Below are 27,526 nucleotides of genomic sequence, written 5' to 3'. Positions count from 1 at the left end.
TTAGGTCGTCTGATCTTAATCAGTCGCATTTTTACGACTGATGATGATTTACAATATATAATACTATATCATTAATAATTATTACACGTAATATCCGTTTAAAAAACAATACATTCCATTATTTAAAAATCAGTTTAATTTATAATATCTTACATTTTAAAATTACCTTACTTATCTAGATAAAGAATTTTAATAACACAAATACTTAGCGTTCGTGGCGATAAAAAAAATTAAACATGCGTTGATATCGGTTGTTAACAATTTCAGTTGAATTATCTTTTAAGAATTATTTTTTTAAGATAAAAAAAAGAATTAATTAAATGATTATTTATCATTTAATTAATTAAAATTGACAATCAAACACGTTGATATAAATTCCCTTGTTCTTATTATAAAATATTTGTTTTATTTTAATTTATTTTTATAATGTTTACCATATATAGCTTTTACAAAAACTTTTTATACAAAATTTTCTATTTAATCCACTAAGTATCAAAACGCACAGCCATGTGTTAGCCAAACTTTTATTATTTCTCACTATGTTCGCTCAGATACTTCCATTTTGCCATTTCAAAGAGCACTTTCGCCATCTTGTCACCCGTCTCCCGTACCATGAAGCTGAGGACACTATCAGGGTTCTTCAGGAGTAGGTAAGGGTAGTCGAACTCCACGGCCTCCCCCTTGTCCATCACGAGCACCCTGTCGGAGTCCATGATGGTGTTCAAGCGATGCGCGATCGTTATCACTGTACACTTCGCGAACTGCTTTCGTATCGTTTTTTGGATTAGAGCGTCGGTTCTGAAATAAAATATTGTAAATAAGAGTTTGCTATTTAGGCCAGGACATTGGAAGGGTCAAAAAATAAAAGGACGTGTATTTTTATAAAAAAATGGAAAAAAAGATTTCTCAACATAAAATTAAAAATTAAAACACGTAAGTTTATTTTTTTTTTCAATCTTACACATTTGTGGCACAGGATTATTTGGCCCGTTACAAGATCAAATAGTCAGTCATTGTAGTACGTTTTTAATTTTGTAGCATTCTTATAGCGTTAGTGGGTCACTGGCATTAAATAAAGTCGATACGAATGAGTACTGGAATATTATAGAGAATATATTTTCTCGACGATAGGCAATATTCGTGCCGCTCCAGTAAAGCTAGTAATTAGCCGATGCGCCGGCCGGCTATAGCGTCAATAATCGAATTATATATCTGCGACATTCGGTATCGGTTTTGATTTTCTAGTAATGCATTTATTTTTATTATATTCTGTCAATAGCATTGATTAACTCATAGTTTTGTAAATAATGTATTACTTGTAATATTGGGATAGTCAATTTAGGCACTATTTCATACATAAATAACACTTGATAATAAATGGCCTTAATTGATAAAAAAGACATGAGATGATAGAAGAATGATGCTATCTTAGTGATAAAGAATACTATATATCTATAACAAGGACTAGCTGATAAATAAATGCCACTAAATGATAAAATTATAGCATAAATTAATGGCACTGTTTGATAAATTAATAAATAAAACTATGTGATAAGGCTAAAAGCGAAAGTGGATAAATAGTAGTAAATGGCACTATCGGATTAAAATAAACTCTATATACTATAACTAGGTGATAAATTAACTTTACTAAAGACATCAGAGTAAATAAAGTGTAAGCGAAACTTGATAAATAGTAGTAAATGATTGCTAAATGACACCATCGAAATAAAATGAAGTCACTTGGTGATAAAATAACATTACTAAAGACATATGAATATCAAAATGAGAGACACTAGGTGATAAATAAATATTACACTCGAAGGATACCTAAATATTAAAATGAAAGATACGAGGTGATAAATGATGTGTAACACTAGGTGATAAATAAAGTGCAACTCTACTTGATAAATAAATATTACACTCGAAGGATACCTAAATATTAAAATGAAAGGCACTAGGAGATAGTAAAGTGTACTGACTGTGGGTCGACGTTGGCGGTGGCCTCGTCCATGACGAGGATGGTGTTGGAGCGCAGGACGGCGCGCGCCAGGCACACCAGCTGGCGCTGCCCCACCGAGAAGTTGCCGCCGCCCTCCGACACCTTCATGTCTAGTGCCGTAATTGATTCTTTTAGCTCCACCTGCAAGTGTTTCAAATTGATTTTGTTATACTTCTTTTGGCTTTTGAACAAGCGATGAGTGTTTTTTACAACACTGAAAATTAATATCGGCCCCACAGTTGGCTAGCGAATTAAGCAAATTTTGCAGAACAAGTTACTAAAAAGGTAACTTTAAATATTTTATTTTTTAGGTATTACGAGTATGTATATGATACGCTATGAGATACGATCACATGCATTTTTTTAGTAGAAAGTGCCAAAAGAAGTGTAACTTCTGACGTGCATACAAAAGGCCATGCTCGTGGATATCTATAACTGACTCCATATAGAACAGGGGTCCTGCTTGAAACCGATCACAGAAGTGCTGCCACTCGTGAGGACAATGATGCTCGCCTCATAAGCCTACCGGCTGCAATTCGACATAGACACAAGAACTGTTTCACGCTAGAAATAGGTGCAGCGGTTATGGTACCTCCTCAGTTGAACCACACTAGTTGGGCCACCCATAAAATTACTTTGGAATCTTTAGAAACATTAAATTGTTGATCGATAACAATAACACAACATTTCTTTCTATCAATATTCACCTGAATATTAATTAATCATAATTATACCTGTTCCAAAGCTCTCCAAATATCATCGTCCGAATAGTAATTGAATGGGTCCAAGTTATAGCGTAGTGTCGCCGAAAACAGCACGGGCTCTTGTGGGATTATTGATATTTTTGACCTCAATTGCTGTAAATAATATAAATAAGATGATATTTTGACAAGTGTTAAGAAAATAAACGTACAAAGAAATATCAAGATGTCTACATTATTGTATAACTAATAAATTTTATTTATTTATCTAATAACTTATTATTTAGTAATTAATCTGGTTTTATGAGCGAATTAAATCTGGTTTAATCTGTACAAAAGAAAGCAGACAAACAGTGATTTATTAATGTAAATATCATTAGTAGCAATCTATCTCAGACTAACGTCAAGAACTTCGAACGTAACAGGATCAAGGTTACAGTCTATAGACTCTTCTATATTAAACACAATATTATGATTACCATAGTATCTCATATAATATTTGGAAGAAAACTTACCGTTTTAGCTATGCCACGAGTATCAATGTCATCTATTTTGATGCTGCCATCAATATTGCTCAATCGGAACAGTGCTGATATCAGCGAAGATTTTCCAGCGCCGGTTCTTCCAACCACACCCACCTATTTGATAAGCAAACATAAATTAATTTATTGAATATACCTACTTACCTTCATCGCGATATTGTTATAAAAATATCTTAATATGTAAAGAATGAGCTATTAAAATAACCGCATAGAGCGAATACGTGTAAGTATATATTGTTGAAAAAGACTCTTATACGAGGAAGTCAGAGTTATGGGCCCTAACAGATACGCTACTTTTAATATCGACGAGGTGCGTTTAACTAATTGCATCGATGGTACATCGCGATGTATCAAAAAAGTGCGTTTAAACGACTGCATTTATGCTGCATCAGCAACGTAACTGCGATCTGTATACAAACGTGTATACAAGCGTTTGGTCGCTGCATTTAGCTTCTGAAAAGACCGTCAATCACCGATGGTAAGAGTAGTTGCTGGGGCCCTTAAGCCACAAGAGTATCATCGCATCTGTAGCATACCTATAATGGGACTCCAATCCCTTCGATTACAAATGTGCGATAGATAGGTGGGACTGACCATTTACCATCAGATGAACTTCAAGCTCGTTACCACCATTCAACTACATCCAACCATGTAAACAAGTAAACATAAAAACCAATGATTGAATACATATTTAGCGCGGTATTGTGCAAAAATCTTTTTGTGAGTACGCGTTCTTTTCAGTAAAAGCGAAAATGGAGGCGCTTCAAATGCAAGTGAAATTGAAAAGCTACGTCATACAGCTTTTTATATGACGGAAGAGAGAGAAGAGAAGCGGGTAAGTTGTGTAATAGTTTTAAATTCTTATATTCACTTTGTCAGACTTTTGCTGGAAGGGACTCTTGATTCGAAACAGTTGTATTTTTAGTGGATGGTGGGTTATGAAACAGGTATATTAATATATTCAATACTTTAGCTGTATCATATACTTATGAGTATGAAGTTCATCTGGTCATATGTGGTCACTGCCGTCCAGACTCATGTAACCAATTCCTATACAACATAGGTTCATCCAGCACCTATAGTGGTCAGGTTAAAACCTGTTCTATATGGAAATGGATATCTGTCCATAAGGAATTAGTCATATAGACATCATGATCATTAATGTGTGGTCAGTTCTGAGCACTAAGATGGTTGTTTCATATGTTAGTCAGTCTGCATCGACATCCTTCCAATAACAATAACAGTTTCACTTTAGAAACAGGTGTGGCGGTAGTACCTCAGTCGAGCTATATTTACTCGACCACATCTATCACTATAATATCTTAAAACTTACTTATACTTTAACCCCGATATTATGGCAGATATATTCTGAACCTCAACAAAATAAATCGTTTACATAACTGAACAACGAGGCTCTTCCGAGCTGGAAACATTTTTGTAGGCCTGTAGAGGTGGCGGTTTGGCGTATAGCGTTAAATTACATAAGCTCCACATTTCAGCACAAGATTTTTTCGACATTAACGATTCGTTGCCACGTTCTTTTAGTAAATAAAATGAAATAAAACACCTACTATAATTTAATATGAAATAAAATGATTATCAATACTTTTACACATACAAACGTAGACAGGGATTTTGTATTGGGAGATATGGAGAACATAATATATCTTTATTATTACACGATACAAACACTCAGAAAAAAACTTAAAATATGTTTTATACCGTGCCTACAACTCTCATACGAGTACATAATTATTTTTATACGGCACAAGTATATAATTTGAGCGTAGTGCCTACACTAAGCTATCATTATAAAAATCGAATTACTTCTTATGCTTCATATGTTACCGACTTTCTATACTATGTTAAATAATATACGTATCCTAATTTATTGTAGTGATATTGCAGTCACGTTCATTCCTAGAATTTGACCCGAATGTTTGCTACAAGTATGTTTTAATTGTGATTAAAAGTTCGCCAAGTCGTTAAGCTCATTAAAAGTTGTCCAAACTTACCTTCCAGCCGCTTTCGATGGTGAAGTTTAAGTTCTTCAGTACCGGCGGGTCCTCTTCTGCGTACTTCATGTTAACACCTTCGAACTTCACGTGGCCCTCTTCCGGCCACGTCGGCGGCGGCTTAGTGGCTGTTAGGGTAAAAATGATAATATTTTTAATGTTATATATAAAATTCTCGTGTCACAATGTTAGTTACCGTACTCCTCCGAAACGGCTTTACCGATTTTCACCAAATTTTATATGCATATTCAGTAGGTCTGAGAATCGGCTACTATCTATTTTTCATACCCCTAAGTGATAAGGGTTGTTCACCCTTAACATTTTTTATTTATATGGCAACGTAACGTTTGCCGGGTCAGCTAGTACATCTATAATAATTTACACAAATATTGAACTAGGGATGTGAAAAAAACGATTATTAATAATAAATTTATTATTTTTATCTACAAATCGATGTATTTTAATTGAGCGGCCGGCAACGCACTTAAGTCGGTTGGCAAAAATTTAATAAATAAAGAGATTCTAATCTTTGTGTCGAGAGCGTTTGAAATATATTTAACAACTAAGAATAGAGTACATGATATGTTCAATATTTTTCTGCCGTTTGTGCATTATTAATATTAATATTAATATTCGTAGCTGAGGGCAAATTGTATACGTAGACTATATAGTCGTACAAATTTTCCTTATTTATATACTTGTATGTTAAACATAGACGTACATGTAGACAATTGCAGGCGAATTTTAATATTATTTGATCACGTCACTCATCAACTGTTTACCCGATGTAAGAGTTATCTGGCGACAATTAAGTGTGCAGTTGTTTTATGATTGGTTAAGGCCATTGTCCGATTAACATCCATATATTGGAGAAAGAAATTGTTATCTATAATACCTAGGATCAATATTTTATTTCACTGGACTATTTAAAGTAAATAAGATACATTGTAATCTTCAATAACAACTCAATTTAAACGAAACATAAAAGGGTGATAATTATCATAACCAGAAATTTCAAAATGAAGTTCCAAACACTATATGAAAATCGATAACTCATGTAAGAATCAGGTCATGACTCACGTCCCCACAAAATGAAAAACAAATAGAAATTTCAAAACCAGAGGGTAAATTTAGTGCCGAATTTTCTAATCTACAACAACAACTCAACGCTAATAACACTCTTCCAAATTGTAGCTACCAAAGATTTAAATTTAACAATTTTTAGTATAAATAGTATGATAAAAATCGGCATTTGACATGCCCATTTTTATCAAAAATCTAAATTACTATTTTTTTACAAAATGTGGAAATTTGAAAATTTCTCGTATAATTTAATTATCAAAACCGATCTTTGGTAGAAATATTGGAAGAATAAATTGGTAAAAAAATATTTATATTAAATTTAAAATTAAAGAGATTTTTATGAGGAAAGGTAATAAAGATTCAAATGAGGTTCAAAAAAAAAACCAAGAACAAAACAAAAATCCAATATCGAGGAAATTCCAAATTAAAACTAAGTAGTTATTTTATTTTTCACCTATATTTTGGAATTCATTTCAATCATAAAAATGAACAAAATCGAAAACATAAACGTTCGCAATAATATTTACTACGTCACTTCGCTGCTAGTTGCGTTCATTCTTCTTTATTTTGGAACAAATTTGAGTCCTAAAAAAAACGAAATCTAAAACACAATTCATATCTCGATGTGTAGTAGTAGTGATAGCCCAGTGAAACTTTTGCATATCTGAGAAATCTTTGCAAAAAAAAAAGGTTTCAAAAGTATGTGAAGTACCAATTCGCATTTGGCCAGCGCGGTGGATAACGGTCTAATACCTACTTCTCATTCTGAGAGGAGACGCGTGCCCAGCAATGGAACAGTAATGGTTGATGATGATTATGAGGATTATAATAATGATTGTAACGTGTGTAAGAACCTCAAGGGCTATTTAATATGCACTGGGTCACCACTACACCAGCAGGGCTGCACATCCGATCTGTATCTCGTACGTCACCAGACTGACTTTGACAGCTACCCTCTCTACTGGCATACATGAGACAATGGACATATATATCTACTAGCTGACCCGGCAAACGTGGTGTTGCCACATAAATAAAAAAATGTTAAGGCTGAACAACCCTTATCACTAAGGGGAAAAATAGATAGAAGCCGATTCTCAGACCCACAGAATATGGATATAAGATTTGATGAAAATCGCTAAAGTCGTTTCGGAGGATTACGGTAACTAACATTGTGACACGAGAATTTTATATATAAGATTTAATACATACACACACTGCAGTGATGATGAATGTGTACTCACGTCCGTCGTGCATGTGTTCCTCGGGCGGCAGCGCGGTGTACTCGAGCACGCGCTCCACCGACGTCATCTGGCCGAGCAGGTCGCCCGTCATGCGCGCCGCCATCTGCAGCAGCATCGTCAGCACCATCGACTGGCTCACCGCCAGCCCCACCGAGCCCACCGGGATCAGCTCACCTGGGGATATCATCGTTTTTTTTTATAATATAGGAGTAGCAGACGAGCATACAGTCCACCTGATGGTAAGTAGCTCCTGCTGCCCATGGACATCTGTAATTGACCCCAGATAGGATTAGATATTCCTACCTGAGGTCGACCACAGGTGCGCCGCTACCCCTGAGGACTAAGCTGGAACGCCTCGGAAAAGTATGCCTCCCTTATCACACTCTTCAAACCGGAACACAGCAGCGCCTAACACTGGGTTCTACCACCTACAAAACGTTATATTATGATATATATGATGTTATCTTTCGTTATTTTGATCAGCTTACCTGTGAACATCATAGTTATGTTACATAAATCCACCGGGATTAGTTCATTTGCGAATATCGTTGTGTTATGTTACGTAACGTTAGCTATATGTTACGTTAGCTATACGTTACGTTAGGTTACATTGGCATCACCCCACAGACCCACCGAAATTAGCTCACCTACAAATATCATCGTTACGTTATGTTACTTTACGTTACAATGGCATCATCCCACAACCCAATGGGGATCAGTTCACCTGCGAATATCGTTGCGTTATAGATCAACGTTTTACAGCCTTTTTCAGTCCACGGACCCTTAGGAAATCACTCAATTGCTACATACGTGGCCCTCTTTAAGATTTGTTGACACGCCTTCAAGAAAATTATAAAAAAATGTAAAGTATAAGGACACTTGATTTTTTCTTGATATTTTAATTAATGTTACCATAATATTTTTATAACTTACCAAAATCAATGAAGAGGAAGATCATTATTATACAAGCGAGATACATTAAACAGATCATATCCAAGTACAATCCGAACGCCGAGGAGCCTCCCAAAAATGTAAAGAAGGCACTTGTATTGAGATCCTGAAATTAAAACTATGCATTATTAAATCTTAAAATTACGGTTGACGTCACGTCACGAAAAATTGTATTTAGTTTTATGTATTACTTTAATTATAATACTTCATCTTAAAATTGTTTTAAAATACAGGGAATTAATTTAGAAAAGTTATTCTTAATTTTCAAATAACACTTATCAATCCTAATAAAATTTATAACAGAAAATCAATATTTACTTGTGCTTCATCGAATTGGTGCAACAGTCTGTTCTGTGCATTTGCACTTCTGATTGTCGACAGTCCAGATATCGTGGAGTTGATCATGTTGAACACTGGGCTCTTGGCTGGAAAAGAAAAAAAAATAAGTAGCAAAAATCTCAAAATAATCTTCTATTACCCTTATCTTTATTTTTTATCAATATAACCATCATCAATGTCATCATCATCAGTATTATTAGCATGATTATATTTATCCTTATTGTCAGTCATGGCGAAAAATATTTCGAATAATATGATGGGAAATACATGTATTTCATTCAGCAAAAAATTAACACTGACTCCTATTATCCTTGTCATTATTATTACTAATATCACCATTATGATTATACTTATCCTTATTGTTAGTCATAGCTAAATAGAAATTATCGGGAAATATATTTATGACTCACTTGTTCCTTCCAACCTCTTCACAGCTTGCGCGGCGTTGAGATACCATTTGAGGAGGAATATGAAGATTATCATCAAAACAGCAGTTGGAATTAACGTGAAGGGCAGAGCGAGCGCATTGAGCACCAGGATGCTTATCGCTGAGAGATACATTTGAAGGGTTTCCAGAATACTTCGGGGGAGCAACTCGTCCATAGCGCCCATGTCCTTCGAGAATCTGTTTAGAACACGACCTGAAATAATAAGCGCTTTGCTACTTATTTGGGCTTTCTCCAAGTATATTATGTAGATGAAACGGGTGTAATTGAACGTATTCGGTCTATTCTATTTTTTTCAGCCAATTATATTTTTTCCGTTATTGTAATAACCTATTGCAATACTGGGTTAATTTTGAATATTATGGAGAGCATTAATTATAATTGTATTCTAAAAGTAAATTAGTTTAATTTTTCAATTGTGAACATAAGATAAAAGAAAATTCCTGAGAATTTCCTTTCCTATCCTGAATTCTGAATTCCTGAGATGTTTCTGAAACGATGAGAAACAAAAAATTACCTGAAGGATTGGTGTCGAAGAACCTCATGACCGTGGCGGTCAGCTTTTCGAACACAGTGTTGTGGAGCGTGACCGAGGCCCGCATGGTCATGGTGACGAATGCCCAGATCCGCACGTGCGTCATGATGATGATGTAGAGTACCGTGAAACCGTACACGTAAAGGTAGCCGCCTGTTGTTAGTATACCCACTTGCGTGCCGAGACCGGGATCTGGGGGTAAGGAAGACTGATAGTAATATTCAACCATCATCAACTCATTACTGTCCCACTGATGGGCACGGGTCTCCTCTCAGAATGAGAAGAATTAGGCCATAGTCCACTGGCCAAGTGCGTATTGGTAGACTTCACATACCTTTGAAAACGATTTTTTAAGATACGCCAGGTATGCCGGTTTCCGTACAATGTTTTCCTTCACCGATTAAGCGAGTGATAATTATTTTTTTAACACGCACGTAACTTTGAAAAATTAGACATGCGTGCCTGGGATTTGTACCTCGGACCCCTCGATCAAGAGGCAGAGTTTCTTAAACACTAGGCTATCACTACTGTATTCATTATTCATGGTTAATTTTATTAGTTTTGGTCTTTAGTGTCGGTCTAGAAAAGCATCTTGTTCTTTCCACATATGTCATAGAGAACAAAGGAATTAAATCAAAAATAGCAGTGTTTACTCCAAAAGTTTCAAGCAATATAGTCATGTTGTTAAATTATGTATGTAACGCAGTAATATTCAGTAAAGTCAAAAAATATTATATTTACGTGAAGCACTTATTAAATATTTCAATGCTACACTGAAATAAATATCACATTACACAATAAATATCTGTTTATGACTCAAATATTTGAGTCACTACCTGGTCCAATACTTTCGTTGTTTTTATAACAACCCCCAAAATTTTTTCAATTTAAATAATATGAAGATAATTTTCATTTCAAAATAAAGAAATGTAATGTAAGACACTGAAAAAGTACTTACCCGGTTCCTCCCCTTCTGGCAAGTTTTGTATATACGCGTTCACTTGATTTGTCCTGAAATATAGGAACTTTATTATTATAAACAGGTAAACAATACAACAAACACTTTTCCAAATCAATTATTTGTAATGGAGCCATAATGTTCAAATTAGAACACGAGATTGTTTGGAACCCTTCCAGGTAATAATAGGAAGCAGGGCGGAATCGGTCTCACAATAGCCTATTCTACTACGAAAACAGGAGTAGAGCAAGCAATAATATTCCCTTATTGTTAGAATTCTAGGTATTGTTTACGAATGTTGTTCGTGGCTCTGCTCGTTTGGACTTAGTATAGAAATCAATGTAATACTTAAGGAATTAACTTAATGCTTGATTTTCCCATAAGAATCTTCAGATATGTAGAAGTAGCAAACAAACAAATATACTGAATTTGCCGTCTTCAAAGTTCTTACTTATTTCATAGGTAAAAGGCGACATCAGTTGTTTGGCTAGTATCTAAAATGTTCTGTAACGCGGGATCTTCTAAGCATAATTTCGATGTTTTCCATGTTTAAGCATTCTTATGTTTATTTACAACATTACGTCATTTATGTTGTATTTTCAACCTTTCTCAAATTGTAAGACTACACGGGCTAATTTTCAAAATAAACGAGATTTTGCACTAGTAAATTACGTAAAATTTCTACAAAACACTCAATGGGAGCCAAGCGCATTGTTTAGATTTTCGGCGGTATTTTTAACAAGTTATTTTAAGTGATGTTTTTACCATATATCTATATATAAGTTTTTCTCATCAAAAGGAAGGCAAGTTCCTCAGCTTAAGTCAAGAGCAGCATGAGCACTGCGACGATCACAACAAGCTACCAGCGCACCGTAGCCATCTAGTTACCGATGACGACCTCTACAGCCACCCCTTCGCGCATTACTCAAACTATATCTCTATACTACTACTCTACCATACATATAACATGGTATCCTCACCAGAAGCTGAGCCAGTAGTCAGCGAGCGTGGCCCCGGCCTGCGTGAGGAGCAGTGTAAGCACGGCGAAGGCGACGACGAGCCAGGAGCGCACGGCGGCCACGTAGCGCCCGAAGACGGCCCACTTCACGCGCCCCTCCGAGCGCTGCTCCGCCGCCTGCTCCTGCTCCACCTGCTCCTCGGGCGCCTCTTCGCTCCGCACTGAGATCTTGGATATCCCCCGCAGCATTGCTGGCTTCTCCGTCTAATTTCACATGTTGTATTTTACACGGAATATCAGTTGTTGTTACTCGGTCTATCTAATGTTTCTTGAATAAAATTTTAACTTGGTCTCACAAAATACTATGCATGTTTTTGTAATTTTGAAGCCATGTTATTTACTTGCAGTGTTGCCTTTGTTTTATGAAATTACAACTTGATTACCATATTGACTATAAAATACTCGTAAGAAAATAAAGATAAAACTCTTCAAACTTCTCATAAATTAGAAGTCACTTAACAACTTATGAATACACAGTACACAAATCTTCTTATCCTCCTCTACTCCTTGGTTACAAATTATTGTCTACAATAGTTAAACATTAACGATTATTTAAAACATATTTTATATCACGGCGTGCGTAAATTGACGTTTTACGCACGCTTCGCGTGCGCAAAACCCCCATTTCCGACCCCGTAATATAAAATTTTATACAACACGCGGACGAAAAATGTTTTTCTGACTCGTGTGATTGCAGTCCTCGCCTGCGGCTCGGCCTGCAAACTCACACTTGTCAGAAAAAAATTTTTCGTCCTCGTATTGTAATGTACTATTATATTACCAATAAAGGATAAACAAAATGCTAATTTCTACAGACCTTTTCACCTTCGTCACCATCGGCTCCTTCACTCAGACTTGACAAAAGTAGGGAAAACTCTTTCCCAGATTTAACTAATTCTTCGTATGGACCCATGTTTTCAATCACTCCCTACAAAAACAAAAGTATCTTTGGATAATGTAATAGTATAAATACGCAGGTTCTTATTCTCAAATTATCAAGATACTGTCAAGAAATTTGAAGAAAAATCAATTCATAAAAAAATTTAAACAGTTACATAAATTGTCAAACATTGATTATTACTAACTGATATTTCCAAATCTTTCCGCTTTTTACAGCTTGCCAATCAACATTTAATATTAAATGATTTATCTATAACAACTTACTGCACCTTGGATTAACAACGCCACGCAAAATAGCCTGTAATACCTCGCCTCGTTCAAAACACTACGCAACGCTTTGGCAAATAGCTCGTTCGACAAATACATTACCTCATTCAAGACTACGATGGTGTCAGCGGACTTGATGAAGTGTATCTGGTGGGTGACGAGCACGCAGGTGCGGCCGCGCAGGTAGCCGGAGATGCAGCGCTCGAACAGCTGCCGGCCCACGTTCGCGTCCACCGCGGACAGCGGGTCATCCAGCAGGTAGATATCCGCCTTAACATGCACGTAATAATATTTTTTATATAGCTGAATCTTGTTTTTTGTTTCGAGAACATCTACCAAAGATACTCGATCTTTTTATGGGAAAAGAGAAGCCTGATATAGCTGAACCTAACAACAAACAAAAGCTAACAACAAACAAACAACAAAGGCTACGTCGAGAATTCGTCAATGCATCATAAGCTTTGAAGAGGTCTTTTTGCACCTCTTTTGAAGAGCTCCATATCATAGCACTATCGGATTACCCTAGGTGGAAGTTAAATCCACAACTTACACATACGCGGTAAAGAAGAGCGTGCAAAACGAACCGTGGAGGACAGTCAGCAATTCAGTTGATGCAGAGAGAATAATGCAGGGATGGTGGCGCAAGTTCAAACAGTTCCTCGGAACCTTCGATCAACAAATGGTATTCTTGATCCAAGCTCGGAAAACTCACCACACAAGGGAAGCCTATGTGCCCCGCAGGCTAAAAGGCTCTTCAAAACCGATCGGAAATTCTTGGATCATTGACGAATCTCATCAATCAATCAACATCATGAATTTAATGTTATACATTTATTTTCATCCTTGATTTAAGCTTAGAACTAAAAAAAAACGTTAAAAAGATTATAACACAAGATAATTGACTCACATCTCTGTAAATAGCCCTTGCTAGGTTGATTCTCGCTCTTTGCCCGCCGGAGAGTGACACGCCTCGTTCACCCACCAACGACAGATCTCCGTACGGGAACTGCTTGAAGTCTGGCAGTAGCGAACAAACCTCGCACACCTATAAACATTTTGAAAACATATTTATTTGTTCTTCCAACTGCGGAGTGTAATGTTTATTGAGCGTATATATGTTTGTCCCATTCTTTGACAAGCCCTGCAGTTCAAACGTATTGAAGGTTTTTATCATATGAGTGTCGTTGGAACCGTATAAGTTATGAGAGTGACATAGGCGATACTTCTTTGGCATAATCTATGAAGTATTTTTAGAGATTCAAATAAATTTTAATGGAGTCAACGAGTAATAGCCGATAGTAAATACTACAACTTAATTTTTTCTTAGTATTTTTTTTTAGTATTTTGTCTTACATCGGTGCAACCAACTTAATCTTACGCTCAAAATACACTCTGATCTGTTTCCCAAATGCGCCAAAAAGTATACCTTGACATAATTTCGTAGTTCAATAAATTCACCATCATAATCAACCCATAAATATTCCCAGTTGAACACAGATATGCTCTCAGTACCTATTGATAAAAGATAGTTACTTAAATTTATGTAAATATTCCAATTTAAAATGCAGGTATAAAATTTCGCATTCTGCAGTCATGAATTTCAATTTTATCGTGCATCTATATGCATTACAAATATTACATTAAATAATATATTTATTTGTAATGCACATTGTGTAATCAAAATTTGGATTCAGATTGAAATCGAAGAGACACTTAGGTATAATTGCTCTAATGTATTTGTGTATTAGAAATGACCTATTTTAACGGCAAAGGAAAACGAGAAACGCGCAATGTTAGGTAATAATAATGTTTTAAAAAGCGTTTGTACTTTACTAATCACTTAGTCTACAATCTAATAAGACTCTCACTTGGCTGCTTTAATATCTCATACTACCTCCAATATTATTACAATTCATAATGGATATTGCGGGCTAGACTTATTTTTACAGGGCGGATTTTACATAAGTTGTTTGCACAGTGATTTTCTTTATGTAGGCAACTAGACGGCGTGCTTGTCGGCGAAATAGGCCGTGCCCCAATTTTTCTTCGCGGCTGCCACAACACCATGTTTGATATGCGTCAACGGAATCCGTCCGCTTATTCGGCTATGAATAGCTATAGTTAATGAACTGCTTGTACTGCGGACCTATTATATTGGATTGTTAAAGAAATAAATACGAAACTGGTGGTTATTTAAAACAAGGTTATGATAATTTTGTAACAACTTTTTACGAAGAATCTTCAGACAATGTAATATTGATTTAGGCCCCTTAAATCTTTACTAAGGTTGGGTATGCATTCATGAATGAAAAACATCTAAGAGTTGCAGACATATTAAAGATTTGGTAGAAGATATATATGTTATTATGTTAAAAAAAACAAGTATACACGAGTACATGAGCATATTTCACATAAACAAGGGGTCGTAGGAGTAAAATAAAATAAAATAAAGTTAACACGCCACAAAATATCATTAAAATCGTTTTGTAGAAGACGAATTACACCGGAATTTTATTTCATAAAGATTTGGGGTTACGTCACATAAGCAGATGATTGGCGCACAACCCTTCTGTTCACAAAAAGCCAAAAATGCTTGACTTATATTACTATATACAAATGCATCTACTCAAATTTCAAGTGACCACGTGCTTGATAATTCTGGCTCCTTTAGTACGAGTACTACGCTCACCTTTGACACTTGAGAAACAGCGATGCTTATTACATGATAAGATACTAAAGCTATTGTAGGAATAAGACTATAAGATAATATCGATAGACAATAATGATACTTGCAAAATTGCTATACAAATAAGCAAAGGCAAAGTTCTATGGCTTTTTCTGTTATATCTGTCAACCGATTTTCTTTTCCTTCGTTTGAAATCTTTTTTTGGCCCACAGTTTTATCATTAAAAAATCAGTAAATCGTACTGAATTTCAACCAATGCGCTTATGGTTCGCTCATTAGTATTAGTATTATTGATAAGTATTATAGTGTAGTATTAGTATTAGTATTAGTATTATTGAATTGAAAATCTCAATATAAATAATATTTATATTTCATTATTTCCTGTACTTTCCTTTTTCATAGCACTTAATCATATTTTACGAAGAGGGAGAAAAAACACAGAAGCTTTTAAGGTGAAACGAATTATCGTTTACCATAAGCATAAGTGTTTATGTTAGGGGCCGTAGATTTAAACATAAATGTGTCCTGGGAAACATAAATGTGTCATTGTGGCGGTATTTATGAACGAAATAAAAAATAAGTGTTGTGTTTAGTAAGTGTTTAATTCACAACATTATTTTCTCTTTTAAACATCCGCTAATTTTTATTCGAAATATTTAAAACCAATCATAACGGATCAAAGTAAGGTTAATGTTAAATTCAGTGAGAAATATGTATTGCACTGTGAGGGTAGTAGGTAATTTGTGGATATTGTATACGCCTGCTACTTAATATCTAAGGCGACCATTTTTACTATGACGAGTGGTAACGCATGTGTAATCTACCTCTAATAGAATCTATTAGGGGTAGATTACACTGATGTGGAGCTGGTTACAGTTGTCCATGGATGGTAGTGCCCTTACCATCAAAAGAACTGTATGATCGTTTGATACTTCAAAAAAATCATATTTTATTTTACCCAATATACACATTAATTTCGATTATTTAAATGTTAATATAAATGTTGTAATGTTCTCCATATGCTTATTTCTTACGAGTGACATGAACAATATGGCATTACGTAAAAATACTAAATCATAAAGTGATACAACTGCGCCTCTATTTACACAACTTATTTGTACAACTATTACAACTAATTTATTTGTACAGCAAGGAGACGACATTATTGAAAATTTTCAATACTAAATACTTTGAAGGCCTCTCGCCGAATATTATGAAGAGACAAAACATTTGCATTGACTGTTCATTATATAGATTTTAATAAACGTACTAGATAATAATTGATGAATACGAAATTTTGGAATTTCTTTTTCCAAAAAAATAAAAATAATATATTTAAAGAAGATGTACAAAATCTAACTAATCAAATACCTAGGACCCATCAATGGCCATATAAGTGCAAGAAATCTACACACACAAACATCGATCATTTTTTTTTTATAATATAAGAGTAGCAGACGAGCATGCAGTCCACCTGATGGTAAGTGGCTACTGCCGCCCATGGACATCTGTAATCAACCCCAGATAGGATTAGATATTCCTACCTGAGGTCGGCCACAGATGCGCTGCTACCCCTGAGGACTAAGCTGGAACGCCTCGGAAAAGTCTGTCTCCCTTACCACACCCTTCAAACCGGAACACAGCAGCGCCTAACACTGCTGTTATTAGGTAGAAATAGGTGTGACGGTGGCCGGAGTCGAACCACAAAGGGTTCTACCACCTTCAGACTACTACTAAATAGAAAAACAAAACAGGTGATTATTTAGGCTTACCTCCTTATACTTAGCTACGTTGTACGGCAGACCGAACAAGATGTTCTCCCGCACGGTGGCCGGGAACAGCCAGGACTCCTGGCACGCGTACGACAAGCTTCCCCGAACGTTCACCGTGCCCTTGGACACTGGTAGCTCCCTGAGCAACACTTGGAGGAGCGATGACTGGAAAGACACCATTTTTATAGTAGAAATCTGAAGAAAATTCACTTTTGAGGAGGAACTAATAAATTTTCAACCAAAATTTAAATTCTTCAGCAACGAATATCGGCAAAAATATTACTGCTTTATTAACTATAATTGTATTAACAAAACATTAATCAGAAACAGGCACAGTCCTAGGGGGGGTTACAGGGGTCATAACTCCCCCCATAACCGTCCAGTCCGACTCGCACGTGGTCAGTTATTTTTCGTGGGGAAACCCTGCATGGATTCCTCTCTACCGCAAGAGTAGGGGAGAGGATATGCCGGACTTTATCATATTTACTAAAACATTTACTAAAACGCGATAGAATTATTGCTTTGAAATTCTGTTTAGACGGACACAATAAATATTCCATGCGAGGCAATTGTCGCCCAAAGGAGCGTATAGAGCCATTCGCTCTAGATTCGCTTTAGACGAACAAAATATTTTATATTCCTTCGATAATCGTATCTTCGAGACGAGAAACTCTCTCCGTCTAAATAGGCCTTTAGAAATAGAAAAGCCTAACCTTTCCGGAGCCAACGGGACCGATTACAGCGCACAACTTCCCCTTGCGGATGCGCATGGAGATGTTCTTTAGCGACATCTCCGAGGGGTCCTGGGAGTTGGTCCACGAGGCACTCATATCCGACAATTCTATTGAGTATTCACCACCAGGGGCAGGACGAGGAGCAGCTAATAAAGCACCTAAATGAATATATTAAACAAATAAATTTATTATTTAACTAAAATATGTTTTGTCTCGCGAAGTAGAGTTATTTCAGCCTTATAATAAACGTTAAGCGCTACTGTAGAACATTTGAAGAGGTGTAGTAAGAGAGACAGATAAGGGGCAGCAACCCATCTATAGTCAACATCAAGTAATATTAGAACCTATCTGAGATTGATTATATTAAATGTACATGGCTGGCAGTGATTTTCCTCAAACGGATTACATGCTTATTTGCTGCTTAGTTTGTTTAATATTAAAAAAACAAGACTGAAGCCTAATCGTATCATATGTCTGTATGACATAAAATTAATGTCTCTTCGAAAAAGTAATATAAATTGTAATATGTAACGTAATAATGTTTTCATAAAATAAAAAACAGCTTACCATCTGCGTTACCATCAGTGGGTGAGTATTTTCTGGCAACGATGAGATCTTGATCGGGCGAAGATTTCATTCCGTTAAATGATACCATGTTTTTAACTCCTTGAGATGGAGCCGTTATAGCATCATCATGTCTTTCTTCTGTAATAAAAATATTTTTTTTATTAATATTGATTAATGCAAATATACTGTATTTTGTTAAAATCTATTGACAATTTATGACCAACCCAGTTAGACTGAGGACCATATATTTAAAAAAAAATCCCACAAATTTATGTGATCCAATTTAAATTATTGAGAATTTGGATAATAAAGAATGCTAATACGAGTATGTTAAATCCTTATTAAAGTAATAATATGCCCCAGATTTTCTTACGTGCATTCACGAAGTTAAACTTTGAGTTAAGTTAACCCGTGTTTATCAGTATAGTTGCATAATTGCTCAATACTTCTCTGTATGAGAGGCATATTAGTAAGGTACTGGGCAGTGAAAAGGCAATGTTAATAATGATTAAAGTAGTTGTACTAACCCATCATGAGGACGGTGCGCATACGATCCAACGACACATTCATCTCCGAGACGCTGGCGATCACAATCGGCAGGATGAAAGACAAGTTCATTTGCACTATGCTCAAGTACTGCTGAATTGGGTATATCTACAAAAGACAATTATGGTATGTACTCATACTCTTATACACAACTAACCCAGAAATCGGTTTTACATCGGTACGTATAGTCCGTGCCAAACTACTAGTCCGCTCCGAATATAGAAACGAGTCGCGTTGCAATAGCAAATTGTAGATATTTGCGGGACGAAGACAGTGCGGAACCCTCCCCCCCCCCACAGCAACCTCCGCTGCCCTCTCTCGCCGACGGGTACATAGCTGCGTTAGTATGCCCTTACGTTACGGAGTATATTACATGCTAACTAAATCTGCGCGCAACAACTTCAGAGTGGACTAGAAATTTGGCGCGGACTATACATTATGAAGACTTGTTGTATAAGTAATGAAACAAAACGGATTTTCAATTATCACTCACTCTCACTGCACTCAAATTCACTGCGATCCAAAACTTCATAAGTATCTACACCTCTACGCCATTTATTATCACATATTATTTGCGCCCATTCGACAAAACTGTCTGTATTTGCACACCAGTAAGCAGGATTAATTCAATGAATATAAATCACGTACTCGTTTCTATACCAAAATCCGCCAGATAAATATTTTGAAGTTTGAATAGCAGCAGAAATGAAAAGTTCTGCTTGAAGTTCAAATTATATTTTATTTTGTGTAGCAAACTTATAAAGATCTCTAATTCCATTGTACTACAATCGTATGTTGCATTTAGCATCTATTATTCAATATTTATTTATCTTTTTCCCTGCCTGTATTATTCCTTTTATTTATATTCTTCGAGTATTTTCCTTCCCTGCTATCTACTGATATGTTTATAATATTTATTGTATATATATCTTCATTGTATCTCTTACATCCGAAATTATTTGTCTTACGTCTCAATGCTTGTTTATTATAGGTATGTAGCTGCTTTAATGATAAGCCCACCTAATTAATTGTACTTTAGATTGTTTGTTTAGTGTATATTAAAGTATATATTATGTTTTAACTTTAGCTGACGACAGTGTAGTATAATAGAGTTCACTGTAAGAGTTCAGTGACATAAACCTCAGTTCTCTTATCACCGAAGAGAGCAGCAAATTTCAAGGGCTATAATTTAAACGAGACACATCATCATGAAAGCACGATAACTCTTTCAAGAGTGATTGAGGAGAGTTATGTATAACATGTTGTGAAACCTGAGCTTACCAAAGTAGCGGTGAGCATGGATCCTGAGGGGAGTTAAGTATAATATGTTGTGATGCGAGAGCTTACTAAAGTAGCGATGCGCATAGATCCTGAGGAAAGTTAAGTATAATATATAAGCTTACCAAAGTAGCGGTGAGCATAGATCCTGAGGAAAGTTAAGTATAATATATAAGCTTACCAAAGTAGCGGTGAGCATAGATCCTGAGGAAAGTTAAGTATAATATATAAGCTTACCAAAGTAGCGGTGAGCATAGATCCTGAGGAAAGTTAAGTATAATATATAAGCTTACCAAAGTAGCGGTGAGCATAGATCCTGAGGAAAGTTAAGTATAATATATAAGCTTACCAAAGTAGCGGTGAGCATAGATCCTGAGGAAAGTTAAGTATAATATATAAGCTTACCAAAGTAGCGGTGAGCATAGATCCTGAGGAAAGTTAAGTATAATATATAAGCTTACCAAAGTAGCGGTGAGCATAGATCCTGAGGAAAGTTAAGTATAATATATAAGCTTACCAAAGTAGCGGTGAGCATAGATCCTGAGGAAAGTTAAGTATAATATATAAGCTTACCAAAGTAGCGGTGAGCATGGAGCCAGTGAGCACGATGGTGAGCGAGGTGAGGAAGAGCGTGCTGCGGTCGGTGAAGAGCATGAAGCCGATGAACATGCTGCGCACGAACAGCGCGCGCTTGATGGCGCCCACCTCGAAGCCGCGCGTCGCGCGCACCACCAGCTGGAACGGCTTCTCCCATGCGTACATCTTTATTACCTAGAAACACAAACAAATAAATCTTACTGCAAAACATAATAGATGACAAAATAGATGTCACTGCAAAACATAATGTACTGTTATATGTTAATAATATCACACTATACCATAGATTAGTAAAGATTACTCACTCCTAACAAGAAAATGTACCCAGTTTTGAGAATTGAAATAGTTCCGTAAAAAGTTTTGCCACGTCTCCGTGCTAAATTTTCCCTAAGATATTTGAAATAATTATTTATTTATTATGTAAATTACGCAGTATTAGTTATTTATTCGTAAATTTTCTCTAAAAATGTTTTTATTTGTCAAGAATTAAAAAAAATAACTTACTAAGAACGTTTGTGGCTTCATTCAATTTCAAGGCGACGAAGTATCTTTACTAATCTATGCCTACAAAGGGTATGTCTTATATGTATATAAAATTCTCGTGTCACAATGTTAGTTACCGTACTCCTCCGAAACGGCTTTACCGATTTTCACCAAATTTTATATGCATATTCTGTAGGTGTTAGAATGATAAGGGTTGTTCACCCTTAACATTTTTTTATTTATATGGCAACACAAGGTTTGCCGGGTCAGCTAGTATAATAACGATCACTCGTAGAGAGTAATGGTATCTTTTTAAGTGCTTTTCTGTATAGTATTTCGACTAGTGAAAAAATTAAATAATTTAAACTGAGGCATAGTCCAAAACGCAATCATTTACAAACTTGCTACTAAAATCTTAGATGCTTATGTAATGTTAATTTTAAATCATTTAAAATAAGTTTTGTATTTAATTTTGCTTAATATTTTTAATACTCTTGTAGGTAATGATAACAGGTAAATTACAAAATAAATGTAACTACAATAATTTTGTACAGATTGTTACTTGCCTGGATGCCGCTGATAATTTCGCTCATCAATTTAATTCTCTTATCGGTCCTCTTAGCAGTACTCCGTCTCAGTACCGCGGAGAGTTTCGTGAGGGCGGCTTGAATTATAATATTTATATTAGAAAAATTACAAAAAATGTATATAAAGACTAATCCTAAGAATATTAAATAGAATATTAAACACATATTTTACAACTTCTTACTCTACACTGTTTCCAAAGTTTATTTTTATTATGTTGCAAGTTGCAAAAAATATGTGCAACTTTTTATTCATTTCGTTATTTATTATAATTGATATTAATTGTCAACGTTAAATAAAATTGATATACACAAAAAGAAAATGAGAAAGATTTACCTTGTACAGGGAATATCAATAGCAGTACGCCAAACAGACCAACGTAAGGTGCGAAATTAGCCGCTTCATACAAAAAGTAAAGCACGACCCCCAGTTGTAAGGGCACCATCCATACATTGTGGAGAAACATGAACACATAGTCGAAACGAGCCACGTCATTTGATAACAAGTTGACCAATTTGCCCGCTGCTATATCGCCCAGAGATATTTGGCTCATACGTAATACCTGCACAAAAAATAATATTAAAGCTAAATAATATTGGTTACTTTGAACCGGATCTACGGTTTAAGATATTTATTTTGTAAAAGAGTACAACTCACTTACATAAGAAAATACATGTTCATTTTCAAATAAGCATAGGAACAAAACAAAATTCTTGAGAGTTTACAATTGTAGGATTGCATTATTAAGAATAAGAATAGTCGAATATTACAAGGTATAGTTAACAGTTTAACAATTCACATGTGGGTAAGAATCAAAAATGGCTTATTAAGTATGGTTTAGATAGAGATTGTTAGAAGTCAAGGATCTGTGGTCGATTTTAGGTAAGATTCCCACCGCTTTAGTGACCAAAGTAACTAAATAAAAATAAAAATAAAAAATAGTCAATTTCATTAGCTGTTGCTTAGTCATCGCTGAAGATATAAAATTAATATTAATAATAACAATTAAAGTATAATATTGAGAAATTTAGAAATAGATACATTGTCAAAAACACTATATTTTTATATGTGCATATTATTAATCTCTTCATTAAAATTAATTTCACCGCTTCAGACTCTGAAACCTTTATTACATTTTAAAGCCACGATATTATAATGTAGACCAACTTCAATATACAAATTTATATTGTAGTTGCTCAAAGTAAATTATAATCCCCTTGTTGGGAGTAAATCACAAAATGTTCTTACGACGTTCTACATTTGTCCGCTTAGAGTTAGTTTTCTAACTACTGTATTTACCCTCTCCGGGGAACTCATTTGTAACAGAGTTTTGTTAAAAGTTACATGCTCCGAAAATATCCAAATGTATTTTTTGGAAAAAGCAAATGTAGCTTACTTTGGGTAAACCAAATCGGTTCTACACTATATTTAGAAAACTTTCAATAGAATTATGGAGTTTTACGACGGCAAAACTTATTTACAAGAGCTATACCAGTTGGATTTATTTACTTATAAATAGGTAAAAGGTTAATCTAAAAAGATAAAATCGTATAAGATTTGTAGTGTGGTGCTAAGGCGTTATAATATAAGATAGGTTTAGAGTAGTATTAAGTTAGTTATAATAAAGACTTCATACAAGTAACACGCCTCTTCAATATACACGAGCCTGCTCCTTCATTACATGGGTCCTGTCACGGTCGCCATGTAATGAAGGAGCAGGCTCGTGTATATTGAAGAGGCGTGTTACTTGTATGAAGTCTTTATTATAACTAACTTAATACTACTCTAAACCTATCTTATATTATAACGCCTTAGCACCACACTACAGATTAGAGATTCATGATATAACAAATTAATGATAGAAAATATTACGAAATAATCAATTAATATTTCCTGGAACTCGAAACAGGAATCTTACTACTAAGATTTACTTTAGAAAAATGTGTATAAATAACGAATCATTGATTTACCTTTCTGTACAGCAAAGAAGACGTCGCTACTTTAACTCGTAAACTGAAGCTTTGCACAAACAAATTATTGTGGTGTTGTGCCATCAGACCGATGAAATTTAGCAATAACATCCCTAGGGCATAGTACCCTGCTTCCTGCTTTGTGATCGTCGCTTCTACGGACCAATATGTGAGCAATCGAGAGAATAGGAATGGCTGAGCTGTCCTGTATAAAAATAATAGTGCTTTATGTAAGTTCAAAAAAGTTATGTACGTATCAAAGACGCGTCGTGGTAGAAAGTATTATTGTAAACAATATGTATTTAAACCTATCGTAACACAATTGCACAATATTATACAGAAAATATAAGTTTGTCTACCACAGCTCGCATATAACACTTTCATTTCAATGTAGGTATAGTCCGCGTCAAACTGCTAGCCTGCTAGTCCGCTCTGAAGTTGTTGCGAACAGGTGTAGTCATACGATTTGCTATGGCGACGCGAATCATTTCTTTATTCAGAGCGGACTAGCAGTTTTACGCGGACTATACATATACGTATAACATATATATATAACAGTGTCAAATTCGATATATAACATTATATATAACAGTGTCAAATTCGGCGCAGAGGCGTGGCGTGCAGAGGGCGGCCTGCCCTGGCGGCAAATTTTGGGGGGCGGCAAAATCTCACAAAATTTCGTATGATATAATTTGTATTTCTTTTAACCATCCCAATTAACTAGCGTTTCCCGGGCAGAAAATACATGATATTTAAATTAAATAACATCAAGCATGCTTCTACCTTGTCAGATACCGAGTAGCTAGTCATAAGTGTTTCCGTGTTTCAGAAAATATGTCAATTAATCGGCCTAGCTGTTATCAGTGTTTGTTATCATCGTATATATAATTTGTTTTTATTACTAATACATATAATTGTCTTCGGGTAGAGTTAAAAACTTTTAAACATGTGGTCTAAGTTATCTGTATTAAAAATGTGAAGATGGTAGAGCCTTTTGTGATTCGATTCCAGAAACACTACCGCCACACATATTTCTACCTAAAAACAGCAGTATTAAGCTCTGCGGTACTGCTTTGAAAGGTGTAGTAAGAGAGAAATATTTATTCGAGACGTTCCAACTTAGTCGTCAGTGGTAGTAATCCATCTGTGGCTGACCTCAGGTCCTTTACGGGTGGACTGCATAAGGATATGCTACGATGTCTCTATACGATCGACTACAATGAAATTGTACATATCTTTTTACAATACACGTACATAAAATAACTATAACGGAATCTTTAATAGTGTAATATTAACTTAATAAGCATTACTGACCTTGTAGAGGCATTTATTAATAAGAGAAAAGCTCCGGGCATGTACGCCAGCCAGTACGCCCGGAAAAGGACTTTCCACATCGATGGCATTCTATTCTTACGCTGAGCATTCTCATATTCCTCCAGCCAATACCTAGAATATACAATAACCTCTATTAAATAATTGAAATTCAGTTTTGACACCCTTTCCACCCTTTATATATCATTAATCTGTCCAATGTTTGCATACCAAAGATCGAATTTGACAATTTCGCCTATTAGAAATTGGCAAAATTCGATCTTTGGCAATAATTGGATTAATTATTACTACCGGGCGTTAACTATATAATTTTGTAACATGGAAGGTTGGAGGCGATTAATGAGCACAATATATTGTTATGAATTTGGAGAAATTAGGGAAAAAACTTATGGTAAAAAGAAAAAAAACTTTTTTTCCGGATTGATGACTCAGGCATCCATTGTTAATAGGAATTTTAGATAGAAAATATGAAATAGATAAGGTTTTCTACACTTATTACACTAGAATTCTCTGAACACTCGTACATGTCATGAGGAAACAAAAAACAATATTACAAGTTACTCATACAATGTTAGAGTATATGCCATTATTATTTGAAATATTAATGCGATCTAATTTTACTAATAATTTTACTAAATAGGACATTTGAAAACATATAGATTGTAAATGATAAATAATAATTACAAAGAGATATCGAAAAACCTTCACGATGTTTATGGAACTAAATATGATGATATTATATTAATTCGTGATTACATTTGAATTAACCCATCACTACGTCACTACTCTACACTACGGGATTACTTCCTGTAGAATGAGGAGATCACGCACCCTTCAGAATAATTTCTATTACGCTTAGACATGTATCTTCTTGATGCTCTTCTTCACCGTTAAAATATAATAAGAATTTTTATATGAATTTTAAAAAATATCCAAGCCGTGGCCAAATTAATTGGGTTTGGAGTAAATAATCAAATTCAAATATTAAGATAAGTAATTGGACTATTGACTTATTACATACGAACAAAAAACGTCAGTCATCAATTGTAGTTTATTTGGTCAGGCTTAGGTCAGATTAAAATGTTCATGACTATTGTATGTTAACATTATATTTACCTTTCCAACTTATCTCCAAGTCTCGCTGCATCGAACTTCTTCTTGGGCACTATGAGATCTTCTTCCTCGATATTTCTTTTATTCCCTTTCACAAGAACTGGACAGATCCAACAAATAAAGAGTTTCGAAAAGATATTCGGCTTGTTCCTTTTAACACCACCATTTTTATTGTCCTTATCGCTTGCATTCCCGTTCATCTTAAGTCACAATAAATGGATTCACACACATGTATTGTATTCGACTCAATTATTATACTTTTCATTAATGTACAAATTGAGAGCATATATATCAAATTGCTCGTATAATGACTCGATGAATACTGTCTAATCAACGACCTGTACGTATTTGATAAGGAAATAATCAGCTCGATACATACAAAGGTTTTAGGGTTCCACAAATCGCTGAAGTCAGATATGAAATGATTAAAGTGGTGATAAGTCTATGAGCATTAATAAGAATGTATGACGCTGCGCTATTAAAAACAATTATTATGCAACAGTTAACGGCCCTGAGTGGATGGTGATGAGTTTGTGTCCAGTAGTGTCTTCCTAAGCGTTTTTGAGCTTTGCAAGCCACAGTTTTAGACGAATGTTTACATGTCTTCTTTCTGTGTAGTCTAGTGATTATATTACACCGATAATACTGCATGGTCTGAAGTAACTCCAGCTGCCCACACTCCATCAGCGTAGGTGGATATTATATATTGTAATTTATATTTTTAAATATATGTGTTCTTTCGCCACTTCTTTGACAATCAAACATCTTGCAAGGTATCCACTTTTAGATTTATTGACTCTAAAATAACCTTTAAATTTTTAATTTATTTTAATAACTGAATTTGATAACCCTACTCCCATTTTTTTTA

General features: G+C 35.1%; 1 protein-coding gene across 1 annotated transcript; it reads right to left on the bottom strand.

The window, feature by feature from the left end:
* On the bottom strand, positions 1-27,039 carry LOC140747458 (ATP-binding cassette sub-family C member 4). Its single transcript, XM_073079917.1, has 25 exons — positions 26,662-27,039; positions 25,528-25,659; positions 24,214-24,418; positions 22,580-22,805; positions 22,225-22,322; positions 21,152-21,349; positions 19,282-19,408; positions 18,755-18,892; positions 18,167-18,345; positions 17,454-17,618; positions 13,903-14,040; positions 13,098-13,265; positions 12,646-12,756; positions 11,791-12,032; positions 10,811-10,863; positions 9,835-10,044; positions 9,282-9,512; positions 8,851-8,957; positions 8,515-8,638; positions 7,582-7,755; positions 5,258-5,385; positions 3,216-3,338; positions 2,734-2,856; positions 1,980-2,140; positions 1-798 (listed from the first exon to the last, which is right to left on the bottom strand). Exons 1-25 carry the CDS (start codon positions 26,856-26,858, stop codon positions 528-530), a joined length of 4,029 nt encoding a protein of 1,342 aa, XP_072936018.1. The 5' UTR covers positions 26,859-27,039; the 3' UTR covers positions 1-527.
* Positions 27,040-27,526: the final 487 nt, after the last annotated feature.

The sequence above is a fragment of the Epargyreus clarus genome, unplaced genomic scaffold (genome assembly GCF_041222505.1).
Source record: "Epargyreus clarus isolate Ecla_fem2 unplaced genomic scaffold, WU_Ecla_fem_2.2 ptg000014l, whole genome shotgun sequence".
NCBI lineage: Eukaryota > Metazoa > Arthropoda > Insecta > Lepidoptera > Hesperiidae > Epargyreus > Epargyreus clarus.
This window is presented reverse-complemented; position numbering and strand designations above follow the sequence as displayed.

Coding starts and splice junctions, on each gene's coding strand:
- LOC140747458 (XM_073079917.1), bottom strand. CDS start 26,858: ATGAACGGGAATGCAAGCGATAAGGACAATAAAAATGGTGGTGTTAAA. Junction 5,386..7,581: donor GGAACACATGCACGACGGAC/GTGAGTACACAT, acceptor TTACCCTAACAG/CCACTAAGCCGCCGCCGACG. Junction 799..1,979: donor ACCGCCAACGTCGACCCACA/GTCAGTACACTT, acceptor ATTTTATTTCAG/AACCGACGCTCTAATCCAAA.